This window comes from Sebastes fasciatus, chromosome 17 (assembly GCF_043250625.1).
Source record: "Sebastes fasciatus isolate fSebFas1 chromosome 17, fSebFas1.pri, whole genome shotgun sequence".
Taxonomy (NCBI): domain Eukaryota; kingdom Metazoa; phylum Chordata; class Actinopteri; order Perciformes; family Sebastidae; genus Sebastes; species Sebastes fasciatus.
The window spans coordinates 18,221,045-18,234,945 of record NC_133811.1 but is presented as its reverse complement, the minus strand read 5'-3'; the positions used below and the strand labels follow the sequence as shown (position 1 = coordinate 18,234,945).

General features: G+C 37.4%; 3 protein-coding genes across 6 annotated transcripts; 2 read left to right on the top strand and 1 right to left on the bottom strand.

Annotated features, from left to right (window-relative positions):
• Positions 1-1,028: 1,028 nt before the first annotated feature.
• On the top strand, positions 1,029-5,592 carry LOC141753775 (uncharacterized). Of its 4 annotated transcripts, none has more exons than XM_074612327.1 (4): positions 1,029-1,141; positions 1,552-1,729; positions 3,255-3,813; positions 5,062-5,592. In XM_074612327.1, the coding sequence occupies exons 3-4, from the start codon at positions 3,266-3,268 to the stop codon at positions 5,201-5,203; spliced, it is 690 nt and encodes a 229-aa protein (XP_074468428.1). In that variant the 5' UTR covers positions 1,029-1,141; positions 1,552-1,729; positions 3,255-3,265; the 3' UTR covers positions 5,204-5,592. The 4 variants fall into 4 exon arrangements, with proteins under 4 accessions (XP_074468428.1, XP_074468427.1, XP_074468429.1 ...); XM_074612326.1 differs by having other exon boundaries at positions 1,064-1,141; positions 1,452-1,729; XM_074612328.1 differs by lacking the exon at positions 1,029-1,141 and having other exon boundaries at positions 1,198-1,729; positions 3,259-3,813.
• A 48-nt stretch (positions 5,593-5,640) lies between these two features.
• On the bottom strand, positions 5,641-9,311 carry chrac1 (chromatin accessibility complex subunit 1). The gene is made up of 3 exons (XM_074612329.1): positions 9,078-9,311; positions 8,761-8,887; positions 5,641-6,686 (listed from the first exon to the last, which is right to left on the bottom strand). Exons 1-3 carry the CDS (start codon positions 9,237-9,239, stop codon positions 6,604-6,606), a joined length of 372 nt encoding a protein of 123 aa, XP_074468430.1. The 5' UTR covers positions 9,240-9,311; the 3' UTR covers positions 5,641-6,603.
• A 1,283-nt stretch (positions 9,312-10,594) lies between these two features.
• gatad1 (GATA zinc finger domain containing 1) lies at positions 10,595-13,357 on the top strand. Its single transcript, XM_074612323.1, has 5 exons — positions 10,595-11,087; positions 12,188-12,310; positions 12,408-12,467; positions 12,692-12,875; positions 12,960-13,357. The coding sequence occupies exons 1-5, from the start codon at positions 10,911-10,913 to the stop codon at positions 13,148-13,150; spliced, it is 735 nt and encodes a 244-aa protein (XP_074468424.1). The 5' UTR covers positions 10,595-10,910; the 3' UTR covers positions 13,151-13,357.
• Positions 13,358-13,901: the final 544 nt, after the last annotated feature.

The window sequence follows — 13,901 nt, the reverse complement described above, 5'->3', positions numbered from 1 at the left end:
AGACAATTATGCTAGTTTTAATGGCATATTGCTAATGCAGCTACATACAATTCACATGATTATGAGATCAGTGTACATTTACGGCTTTTTATATGTGTTGTGTGTGTTACATTAGATTGTGCCTGTTGTCATGGAGCCTGGTTTCTTTGGTGTGTTTGATGTGTTGTATATCCTGACTGGCCAAACAGTGTAATTGTTCAGGAATCTGAAAGTTGGCACTTTAACATCATTGAGTCATTTCTTTCATTTCAAATGCAACACAATCATTTTTCCGTCTCTCCCACCTGATTTATTTCACATTGAGCCGAAAACATAGATTTTCGTCATCTGAAAGAAACTGTTAACCTTAACGTCTTCTCTTTGTTTGTGCCAAATGGTTTAAAAATCATTAGCAGGACTTAAAAACAACATCTGGCTGCTGCAACCACCAGCTGTAGACCAGACCAAAGTGTGGACAGGGCTCGGAGGCATCTGATCTGCATTTTACATCCCTACCCTTACAAAAAAGAAGTATACTTCAAGTTTATTTTACAAAGTTAACTTAAGTGTAGTTCAAGTATATTCCCAAGTATACTTTATGTAAAAAGTATACTAATATCAATGTACCACTTCAATACTTCCTGGGACTAAATTGGTCCACTTTTTAATTTATACAAGTACACTTTAAATATACTTTAAATATACTTTAAATGTTAGCGTAGTAAAATACTTTTCTGTATACTTTTCAGTATAAGCTAAGGATACTTAAGTATAATTTTATTAAGTGTATCTCTGATAAGTACATAAAAAGTAAACTGAAAGAATATTTTAAGTTTAAAAGAAATATACTAATAGCACACTTAAATAAACTTATTTTTTGTAAGGACACCTTTCTTTAGAGTAACAAAACTTAAGTTTTACAGTTTGTCCTGAGATTCACAGCACATCTTTTTTAAGATTGATGGTGTTCGCCTCATGCTCACTCCTCCCCTATAACATTACTACACCCTCTAGTTTGTGCCAAAATACGTCTTTCCCATTCCTTGCTGGTTATGTCAGTGTGTAAGCCTCAGGCTGCATAATTCATTCCCTGGCCATCCAATGGACTCACTAAATACACACAGATGGGGTGAATTAATCTTTGGGACAAAACAAGTTTGGGGTAAAAACCTTTTGTGTTTATTCTTAAAACAAGAGCAGGATAACAAGATGTTTAGCCTACAATGAACAGCTATGATTGCATGATGTTTAGAGCATTTAGAGTTTAAAATTCAAGCCTGGTTTTGTTTAGGACATTGTAAAATGGCTCATAAATTCTAGGAGCATCACACCTACTGCATTCTCACTCACTTGAGTTCTTTACAGGATAAAAAGCTGCAAATTATCACTTCAATGATGCATAGAGACTTAATTTCACTTTTTTTTTTTTAAGTATGCATTAAGGTTCTGCAGCAGACCCTTTCTCTTTCCAGCCTGTACGGTGTTTGCACTTGTAAAAAGTCAGGAGGAGACATTTCCAGCCAGACTACAAGTGTATTTGTTGGGGGTAAGTTTCCCTCAATTACTCCACAGACTCTGAAGGAAAAGCCTTTGCTCCTGACTCTGCTGATCCTGGCCAGTGAATAGTGATTCACATCGCAGGAAACAGTCAACGACTCAGTTTTTCCGACGACTTCAGGCACCAGAGGAGCGTCGGAGATCTCACACATACACAGACTGACTGCTTCGTCTCCGGGGTTTTCTTTGCAAGGTAAGAAGACATTATTACATTTACAAACATGAGTTAAAGATATGCAAAGTATTGAGGAAAAAGGTGTTTGTATGAGTTAAAGATGTTGCAGTCGTCAGGAGTTGTGGATTAGCTGTGAGGCTTCTTTACTTTATAAACTGGCAACCCTTGAAGCCACCAAAGTGAGAGTAAAAACTTCCTAAGATAAAATATAGGAAATAAAACAGCCTTTTGGAGATGTATATATTACTGTACCGAAAAAAAATAATAGTCTTGATGGAGAAACATGTGGCAGCAAAGACTTGACTTGGAGTGACTTGTGGGTGCTTTTTAGTTCATAAAAGTATACTTAGTATACTTTAACTTATAGTACTTGATTCATGTATTACATAAAGAGACTTGGTCTTTTTTGTATTTGACTTGATGATTTGTGATGAGATTTTAAAAATGTATTAAATGTGTTGTTCTCACATGCCTCTACGGTGAACAGATTATCCAAAAACTTGATGAATTGAAGTAAACTCTTTACTTTATATAACTTTATATAATTTTCTTAAGTATATCTTGATCAAAAGATTAAGTAAGTAGGCCTATAAGCCAAATATACTAAGACTTTTCTGTATACTTGTCAGTATAAGCCAAGTATACTTAGACTTTTCTGTATACTAGTCAGTAAGCCAATTATACTTAGACTTTTCTGTATACTAGTCAGTACGCCAAGTATACTTAGACTTTTCTGTATACTAGTCAGTAAGCCAATTATACTCAGACTTTTCTGTATACTAGTCAGTAAGCCAATTATACTTAGACTTTTCTGTATACTTGTCAGTAAGCCAATTATACTTAGACTTTTCTGTATACTTGTCAGTATAAATCAAGCATACTCAGACTTTTAAGGATACCTGTCAGTATGAGCCAAGTATACTTTTGTTAAGTATATCTCTGATAAGTACATAAAAAGTAAACTGAAGGTATACTCTCCCTTTTTAAGTTCAAAAGAAGTTTACTATAACACACGAGAATAAACTTCAGTTTAATAAGTGTGTTTATTTTGTAATTGTAATCTGTAATTTTTTATTAAACATGACATAATTTATACTTTTATTTAGCATTTTGCCTGTATTGACACAGCTTTATGCCAATGAAAAGTCTCAGTTATTCTTATCTTTATAAATAATAAGTAGAAATGTACTCGCCGATCAAAATCTCCATTCCTCCTTCACATGCACAATATAGTCTGTCTAGAAAGTGCACGGGATTGTGCATATATTTTTTGTTATTAGATTTAGATTAGATATCATTATGGCTCATTAATAATCTGTGCTTTACAAAACAGTATGGAAATGCAGATAGAGGAGATCTTTTGTGTGAACTAAACAATAGCTTTGTTACAGGAAAAGACCACAGTGGAAAAAATGTGTAGTGGATAAGGTCTGTCATGATGCCAACAAATGGCCTCTCCAGCCATTACAGTTGTGTGTGTGTGTGTGCGTGTGTGTCAGTATGAATACTGCTCCACAAGTCTGATCAAGCCTTCGTGTTTCAGCCAGTTTGGAGATGCTCCAGGGGGCAGTGAGCAGGGCCGTGCTCTGCCTGTCCTGCTCCCTCATGCTGGGGGTCTGCTTCCCAGCAGAGGTTGCAGGGGCAGCAGGGCCTCTTCCTATATCCCCCCCTGAACAAGAGTCTGAGGAGCCAGACCTCGAGGATTGGGAGTGGGGTTCTGGATCATCTCTTCTGCACCTGCTCCACAGCTTCCCCGCTGACAGCCCCTTCATAACGGAGACCCCAGGAAAACCAGTCAACTGCAGCCAGCGCTTCTGGTTGCCACCGTCCTCTGCAATCTGCTGGGAAAACATAGCCGGACCCGAGGAGTTCGCCAGGTCCCGTCTGCTTGTTCTCCAGAACAGGGCTGCCCTGCAGGCTGTGTCCACCACCAGCGGGCTGGAGGAAGGAGGGATCCCCTACGAACACCAAGCCAGAGAGGAGGTTCAGGGAGTCCACTCCGACCACCTGAGTGTGGTGGAGACTATGCAGACCATGGAGAAGGTGTTTGTGTCTCTGGAGGAGACAAGGAAAGAAGGGAAGGAGCAGGGGGTCCTCACAAGGTGAGAAGTCAATTTGATGGATTAAAGCAGCAGTAGGTAGAATTGGAGCAAATATGATTAAAAAAAGTTATTTTTATAAAATGGTCACTATATCCTGACAGTAGTGCACGAGATAGGTAATCTGAAAAAAATCATGTGCCTCTGTGTCCTCCGGTGCTCCTAATGGCATCTGCAAGATTTCACAGACTGGAGGAAAACAACCAATCAGAGTGGAGCTGGAGCCTGCCGTCTCTGAGCCGGCTTTCAATCACTTGCGAACTCTGATCAAATGGTCAAACTAGGCAGCGCTGATCAAATATGGATCAATATTCTGTTACTGTAATGCCTATTTCTTGACTCAAATGTTTTCAGAAACATCTTGTAATGCACGGTTTAGCTGTAAAATGATAGTTTGACACGGCAGCCATGTTGAGATCAGTTGAGGAAATACCAAGCAGTCGGAGCACAGCCAATAAGAACGCTCTCTCTCTGAAATGACCTGTGATTGACCAAAGTCTCCTGTCACAGGCTAGATTTGTTAAAGCCTGAAAACAGAGCCATGAGGAGGTGCAGAAGTCTAGTTTTCTCTCAGAACACTTGAATTACAATATGCTGAAAGGTTATTATGGAATTTTTGCCCAATGATGCCAAAAATATTCTGTCTACTGCAGGTTTAAATAAGTATTAGTGACTGAAGAAGTGTGAATAATATGAATATGTACCCCGATTTCTTATTTAATGGTATAGCACTAGATATGCTTACATATATAAATGGTTTGGTTTCTGTTGTTGCATATTTATATTTATATACATGCTTTAGTACCATACTTTACAGTGATCAGTCACAAAACAGCTACAATCCTCACTGTACAGAGACCAAATTAATTTAGTTTCTGGAAAACACTGATCCAAGACCACCAGCTGTGGGATTATTCCTAAATCACTGTTAGTGAGGCAGTCAGTAACCCTGGAACAGTGTTGCTTGTTTGGCCTAAACATAATGCTGCTTGAATGCCAGAAAAAACAGAGTGGAAACAGGATCCAGACAAGCAGCTGAGTCATTCCAAGTGTTTTCCAACACTCATCTGTCGGGACATCTGGCTGAGACGAGGCTTTGGCACTAAAACAGTTGCAGAGAATAAATGCAATTCAGTGTTTTCTCTCTACTAGATGTGAAAGAACAGACCCAATACTTACGAATTTACAAAGTAGTGTGTGAATGTGTCAAAAAGTATTAGACATTTACTCATGGTTTGTCATCCATTTCAGCATGAAGGAGCATCTTGCCAACACCAGGGACGCCATAGCTGGAAGAGAGCACATGGCGAACATCCTGGAGAACCATTTTTCTTCTTTAGAGAACACTCTGCTTAACATGCAGCTTCGACTCAACAAACTCATCCAGCAGTGACAATGACGAAGACCGGTCGCCTTATATTTATATACAGTATTCATGTATTGTACAACGATGTAGCCAATGCATGCCTGCTCAGGATTATGTTAGTCTGTAGTATGAGAACAAAACTTGATATGCACCTTAAATCATCAACGCACCAAAAAGTAACGTGTTAACTGGAATTAGCAGAGATAAATACACCTCACATTATCAGGGAAATTTGATGAACAAGAAGCTGTTGAGTCACGTTTTATATTTCCAGTTTGAAGACATGCTCCACATGGAGATTTCACGGCCACGCTAACAGTCTCTAGTAAAACTGCAAGACACTTGTGAAGCTTGGGGCAGAATAACTGACTTGTTTAACACTTCATTCAACATTAATAAACTGCATTTTCTTATTACGTCCCTCTCCGAGGTTGTGTTGTAAAATACCTGCGGTGCAACATGAATGTTAGACAGCATGAATCTTTATTTTAATATCAAATCTAAACAATTAATTTGTGAAAGCATGAGGATGAAGCATTGTAAGGTGGTCAGCTGTTATATACACTTTAAATATTCACATCTATTAGGCTGAGTGTGAATTTTCATTTGGAAAGACGCAGCATGTTCAGTTGCTTTGTAGTTAAGCTAGAAAAAAGAAGAGGTATTTGTACTTTTGATTAAACAACTTTCAAGTATTTATGATAAACTACTCAAACATGAAAATAGCTTTAAAAAAACTATAACTTAGAATCAATAACATCAGCATATTTCACTCTGAAATCAATGTCTGACAGCATCTCTAAAGTAAAGTGTTCACCCAATCATATTTTAAAGGCAATAATAACTCAGGAGCTGAGACATCTGTGCACCAGCTGTGTGGCAGGGAGTCCCATTATGTTTAGGTTGGTTACATGGAGTGAGCCCATACAGGCCTGCAAGTTGTTAAGAAAAAACTATTTACTCCACCTGATTGTTGTGCATGCAAAACAAGCACAAAATTTATGAGACAATGCAACCAGAAAACCTCCAAAGAAAGTCTAGGAATACAGGCCAAATGCAATATTATTCTGAAATCCTAAACTGTTTAAAATCTTGAGTTGCATTATGATTCATCTAAGGCTGCTTTGTTTAGGCCATTGTTACGAGATTTACAAGATTTGTGGCATCAAGTATTTATCTTAGACATACAGTACAACTTCTATGTTCCTCGAACACTCTCTGAGTCTTCACTTGATTTCACATTTGCCCTACGTGACTTTACTTTCTGTTCCATGTCCACTAACGTTTTCCACGAGCCCTACAGCTGAACTCTGTCAATGTATTTAAAAACACTGAGAAAGTTTAGGGTGTCTCTTCTGTCAGTGCTCTCAATGAATGACAGGACGTGATAACATCTGCCCAGACGTGAAACACAGCCAGTATCCTTTTTAAAAGTCGACGTTGTCCTTTTCTTGCATTTGCTCCAAAGATTTAAGGTAATCTCGAGCCAAGATCTTCTTAGGCAGGATATCTATAAAAAAAAGAGAATATCACACCGTGTCAAACTCGTTCTGACAGTCACTATTCTCATAATGTTACGATTTTTTTCTCGTAAACCTTTGACTTTATTATCATAATATTACACCTTTTTCTCGTAAACCTATGACTTTATTCTCGTAATATTATTACTTTATTCTCGAAATCTCCGATTTGTTTTTTTCCCCCTCAATGTGGCCCTAATAATCCGTCGTACCATAGAACTACAACAATGATAAATAAAAATGAAAATGTAAACAAAAAACTGTTATTCATTTCCATTTTAAAAATCCACAAGGAGCCACTGGAGAGGGGCTAAAGAGCCGCATGTGGCTCCAGAGTTGCAGGTTGCTGACCCATGTTGTAGGTCTATGGTACGACGGAGTATAAGGACCACATTGAGAGAAAAAAAAAAATCTGAGATTTCGAGAAAAAAAGATGAGAATAAAGTCAGAAGTTTAAGAGAAAAAGTCGTAGTATTATGAGAATAACGTCATAATATTGGTATATATATATATAGTAGTTTAGTAGTAGTAATTTTACAAGTTATTTTCTTTTTTTCTCGTAAAGTTATGACTTTATTCTAGTAGTATTACGACTTTTTTTCTCGTTAAGTTATGACTTTATTCCAGTAGTATTACGACTTTTTTTCTCGTTAAGTTATTACTTTATTCTCGTATTACGACATTTTTTCTTGTAATTATGATTTTATTCTTGTAATATTAAGAATTTTTTTCTCGTAAAGTTATGACTTTATTCTCGTAATATTACGACTTTTTTTCTCGTTAAGTTATGACTTTATTCTCGTAATATTACGACTTTATTCTCGTAATATTACGACTTTATTCTCGTAATATTACGACTTTTTTTCTCGTTAAGTTATGACTTTATTCTTGTAATATTACGACTTTTTTTCTCGTTAACTTATGACTTTATTCTCGTAATATTACAACTTTTTTTTCTCGTAAAGTTATGACTTTATTCTCGTAAAGTTATAACTTTATTCTGGTAATATTACGACATTTTTCTCGTAAAGTTATGACTTTTTTCTCGTAAAGTTATAACTTTATTCTGGTAATATTACGACTTTTTTTCTCGTTAAGTTATGACTTTATTCTTGTAATATTACGACTTTTTCTCGTTAAGTTATGACTTTATTCTCGTAATATTACGACTTTTTTTCTCGTTAAGTTATGACTTTATTCTTGTAATATTACGACTTTTTCTCGTTAAGTTATGACTTTATTCTTGTAATATTACAACTTTTTTTCTCGTTAAGTTATGACTTTATTCTTGTAATATTACAACTTTTTTTCTCGTTAAGTTATGACTTTATTCTTGTAATATTACAACTTTTTTTCTCGTTAAGTTATGACTTTATTCTTGTAATATTACGACTTTTTCTCGTTAACTTATGACTTTATTCTTGTAATATTACGACTTTTTTTCTCGTTAAGTTATGACTTTATTCTTGTAATATTACAACTTTTTTTCTCATTAAGTTATGACTTTATTCTTGTAATATTACAACTTTTTCTCGTTAACTTATGACTTTATTCTCGTAATATTACAACTTTTTTTTCTCGTAAAGTTATGACTTTATTCTCGTAAAGTTATAACTTTATTCTGGTAATATTACAACTTTTTTCTCGTAAAGATATGACTTTAATATTATGACTTTTTCTCATAAAGTTATGACTTTATTCTGGTAATATAATGACCCTATTCTCGAAATCTCAGATTTGTTTTTCCTTCAATGTGGCCCCTACCTCACTGCAAATGTTTTGCGGCTCAGGACAGATTAATTGCCTAAAATGGCTCTTTTGATAGTGAAGATTGCTGACCTCTGTCATAGACCTACAACAAGGATAAATGAAAATGTAAACAAAAAAACAGTTATTCATTTGCATTTTTATAAATTCACAAGGAGCCACTGGAGAGGAGCTAAAGAACCACATGTGGCTCTAGAGCTGCAGGTTGCTTAGAGACCCCTGCTCTATGAGGTTGTGCTGATCTGTGAGGTTGTGGATGGTCTATATGAGGTCTATGAGGTTGTGTCTGGGTCTCACCTGTCAGAAAGTGGAAGGTGTCCGTCCCCTCTGCGGTGCTAGCCAGGTCGCAGTATGACAGAGAGTTGGTTTCTTTCCCGGAGCCGTTGTTGAATGAAGCCAGAGTCAGGTGCTGGACAAACAACTCCTTCAACAACACAACAACACAAGTCAGCAGAGGAGAAGTTGAGCTCAAACAGACACAGTTACAGTTAATACAGTTAATCCTGGCAGCATGCAGCATGCAGCATGCAGCGAGCTAATCCCTGCTAGCAGCAGCAGATGAAGTTAGCAGAGCTCAGTGAACCGGTGATGGTTATCATTAAACTGTATCTTACTGTCGCCTTGGTGGTGAGAAACAGAGCGTCCTGGTTGATGCTGGAGACATCAGGAGAGCTCTTCATTATCAACCTCACTCTGGAGATCGGCAGGGAGATGGTTTTCTTGTTAGTTGTTGACGTTTGGTCGTCTTTGTCGGGAGTGTTGTGAGACATCTTCATGAGGACGAGGAGCCAGACAGAAACAAGCGGAACTCTGTGGTGGTGTTGTGAACGGTGACGTAGTTCTTCTTCTTCTACACATTAACAGAGGTTGACGGATTACCGCCACCTGCTGGAGTGGAGGCACTTAGGGCGGCTGTGGCTCAGAGGGTAGAGCAGGTCGGTGGTTCGATCCCCGGCTGCTCCGGGTCACGTGTCGATGTGTCCTTGAGCAAGACACTTAACCCCAAATTGCTCCCGGAGGCATAGCCATCGGTGTGTGAATGAGTATTTAGTTTAAATCCTGATGGGCAAAGTTGGCACCTTAGTAGCCTCTGCCATCAGTGTATGAATGTGTGTGTGAATGGGTGAATACTGACATGTAGTGTAGTGTAGTGTAGAGTGGTCGGAAGACTAGAAAAGCGCTACATAAGTCCAAGTCCATTTACCATTTACTTCAGGTGAAAACGACTTTTTGCGTTCAATTATTACCTGTATCACCAAAAAAATCAAATAGTATCATTATTTTCATATGTCTACCACTACGTTACATTTTACTTGTATTTACGATAGTCAGCCATAACAACCACAAGCTAGGAGACAAAGCCTGCAGAGGAGCCAGCAACATAATAATAATAATACATTTATTTATATAGCACTTCTCAAAACAGATGTTACAAAGTGCTTCACAAGACAGTAAAAGCATATAAATAAAGTAAAAAATATGGTAACTGCTAAAACAGAACATCACAGAACATATCAATAATAATAGAAGTGGAAAAAATGGTAGGACAAGTTGATAAAACAAATATACAGTATACATAAATGTGTATAAATGTACACATGCGTCCAGAAACAGATGTATACATACTTATATTTATACCCTTCTACTTATAGGAATGCTATCCTAAAATAATGTGCAGGAGGTCACGGCTGTCGTCCGAAAATGTGACCCCACTGAACCTATATTTTGCTTTTCTTTTAGAGTTTTGTGAACATATCTTTAAAGTAAAAATATTAGAATAATTCAAAAAAAATTAACAATTTACTTTTGTGTGTTTTGTGTGAGCCAGCAACATATGAGTTCATCATTACCTGTGACCTGTGTAATATGTCATAAATATGTGACAGAAAACAAACAAAACTAAATTGTTAATTTTTGGCAGTATTTTAATATGTTTTACTTTAAAGATATATTCACATATCTCTAAAAGAAAAGTAGGTACAGTGGGCTCACAACTGTCACAAATGGTGACATCATCATGATGCTGGCTCCTCTGCGGTCACAGATTTGTCTGGTTACAGATTTCAGTGTAACACCAGAACCACTGGAGGACTGGAGGCTGTGTTTATTTATGCCTCCAGTCCAGCAGGTGGTGCTTGACTGACATCACCAACCAACCACGGAAGAAGAGCCGACGTCAACAACAGAGGCAAAAAGAAGAAGAAGGACTGTATATGTAGCAATGGCGGTGATTTGGCTGCAAAAATAAACAACTCAGGTTGCAACTGGAAGCTGTCGTGATTATCTTAATTAATCGAATGTCATAGCGAAGCGTCCAAGGTCTCTCTGTTGCAGAAAGGAAACATCTATTGGTTGATGTTCAGCAGCAGCTGAAGGAGCAGCCATCCTCTCATTGTTGAGCAGCTCTGTATATTAACTTCTTGGTGTCGTCTCTCTGAGCATTAACGATGCCGCTGGGTTTGAAGCCGTGCTGTGCTGTCTGCAAGACGAACTCCTCGTCCATGTGGAAGAAGGGCAACCAGGGAGAGATCCTCTGCAACAGCTGCACAGGGAAGAGCTGCAGCGGAGCATCAGGAGCCTCCATGTCCTCCAGCATCCAGCCCAGCAACGGAGGAGGGAAACAGGTTGGTTATATAATGGGTATTTAAATGTGCATTAGACACATACTTTGTTGGTTACCCTCACTCACATACAGTTCACCTACCTACCAGTATGTGAACTCTATTGTTTTGTAAATTTGAAGAAGTACTTCCTCAAGCTGAATAGCAGCATAATGGATTATAATGTAAATTCCTTTGCTGGGCTATTATGAGGATGTTTTCTGCAATTACAATGTTGATGCTCCTTTTTAGGAAGACTATTGTCTGTATATATATTTAACAAAAATCATGGAAGCTCAGGGTAGATTCTAGGGCTATACAGCAATTAGTCAATTAATCAATCAACAGAAAATTAGCTATCCTTGTAATTAACATGTGCTTGTTCCAGCAATAGCAGGGGTCAGCAACATTTATTATCAAAAGAGCCATTTTAGGCAAAAAAATAAAAATCTGTCTGGAGCTGCAAAACATTTGCAGTGAGGTAGGGGCCACATTGAGGGGGGAAAAATCTGAGATTTCCAGAATAAAGTCATAACTTTATGAGGAAAAAGACATAATATTAAAGTCATAACTTTACTAGAAAAAAAGCGGTAATATTACCAGATAAAGTCATAACTTTAAGAAAAAAAAGTCTTAATATTACCAGAATAAAGTCACAACTTTACGAGAAAAAAAAGTCTTGATATTACCAGAATAAAGTCATAACATTACGAGAAAAAAGTCGGAATATTACGAGAATAAAGCCATAACTTTACGAGAAAAAAAAAATAACTTTTAAAATTACTACTACTATACCACTATACATATATATATACTAATATTATGACTTTATTCTCATAATGGGAATGTGGACATTTGCTACCCTTCTCTGTTTTATCATTGCAAATAGAATATATATATTTTTTTTTATGATGGGTCAGTCAAAACAAGCACTTGGAATGATATTATGATAAAATGTTTTTATTTTTTTCATACATTTTATAGACAAAGTAACTGATCAATTACCTGATAAACATTAGTTGCAGCCCTTGTAAATTTTTGTTATTGATAAACAATGAATGGAGGCAGATCGGCAAATGGTGCTGAACTGCAGCTTAAATACCTGGTGTGTGTGTTGCTCTCAGTCCAAGCAGGAGATCCACAGGAGGTCTGCACGGCTGAGAAGCACCAAATACAAAGCTCCTGCATCTGAGAAGAAGGTGTCGACAAAAGGAAAGGGGAGAAGACACATATTCAAACTCAAAAATGTAAGTCAGAGATGGATTTGATCAGCAAATTCAGTTATTGTGCTGTACTGTGAATTTATGTGTTTGACCCATGTGTATGATATCTCTGTTTCTGCAGCCAATTAAAGCACCAGAATCGGTTGCAACAATCATCACGTCAGAGTCAGTATTTTATAAGGTACGGTGTTTATTCTTACCAAGCAAAAATAACCTCATTCTTTTTGCTCAATATCAGAATTGATCATATTGTCATCCACACACATTTCCAGATCTGTTTTCAGCATTTCTTCATCTAATTGCAGCTTTAACTGCTACTGTTGTACTTAATCCTTCATCCTGTGATACATGTGATTGAAGAAGCCAGACCATTGTCATTCTCAGTGTTTATATTTGTATCCACAGGGTGTATACTACCAGACAGGAGACGTGATCAAGGTAACAGATGAGGAAGACGGGAAGCCGTACTATGCTCAGATTCGAGGCTTCGTGCAGGACCAGTACTGTGAAAAGAGTGCTGCGCTGACCTGGTTAATCCCCACACAGGCTAGCCCAAAGGACCTGTTTGATCCTGGGACATACATTGTTGGTGAGCAAATAAGAAATTAAACATTCACAATTTTCAGGCCATTTCTGTGACTGTCTCTCAGACTCTTGTCTGTTTTTGTATTAGGTCCAGAGGAGGATCTGCCCAGAAAGATGGAGTACCTGGAGTTTGTGTGTCACGCCCCCTCTGAATATTTCAAGTCCCGGAGCTCTCCGTTCCCCACCATCCCCATCCGGCAGGAAAAGGGCTACATCTGGACCCACATAGGACCCACACCAGCTATCACTGGCAAAGAGTCTGTCAGTGGCAGCAGTTAACACAACTGTCATATGGACCTAGTCTGTTACTTTTTAAACAGGCATATGTACATTTATGTAATATAATGGACACAGAAATGGTTAACCACAGCCAGTACTTGTAAGTTAATACATAGGAAACCAGTTGTAATGTCAAACAAGTTGTTTTATTTAGTTATAAACAAAAAGCTCTTTTACACCATCCCTTTTGTCTGTGATTTTTTTTTTTTAAGAAAATGTAATTGATATGGCATATATTGAGTTGTGTGGGAAATAGAAAACATGACTTATTTTATCCCCTTTTTATTTTACTTTCCCTTTTGTGAATTAAGCTGTAAACAGCTCAATTATGGCAACAATAAGGTAATATTTGCAAAGTTAAGGTGTCATGAGTGTTAAAAGTGTCAAAGCACGATACACTGCAGTACAACGCAGATTTGATGCGTTTGTCGTTCCAGCATCCTCTTGATTTTTACGTCATGTACAGCTGAGTTGTATGATGATACTCTACAGTGGCTCTGTGTTCTTGAAAGGCTGTGAAATGATGATGGTTCTGCGATTTGGGAACACAAAACCGGTGGTCAAAGCATCTTTTTCACCTGTGTGCAGCATTAGGATCATACAGAATACATCCATCCATCATGTCATACCAACAAGTGGACAGTCAGAGACAAGTAGTATTTGCATACAATGAAAAGCATAAGAAAAATAAATTGTCAACACTTGATGCTTTGATTTACATATTCGAAAAGGAGTGAGAATAAGTATAAAT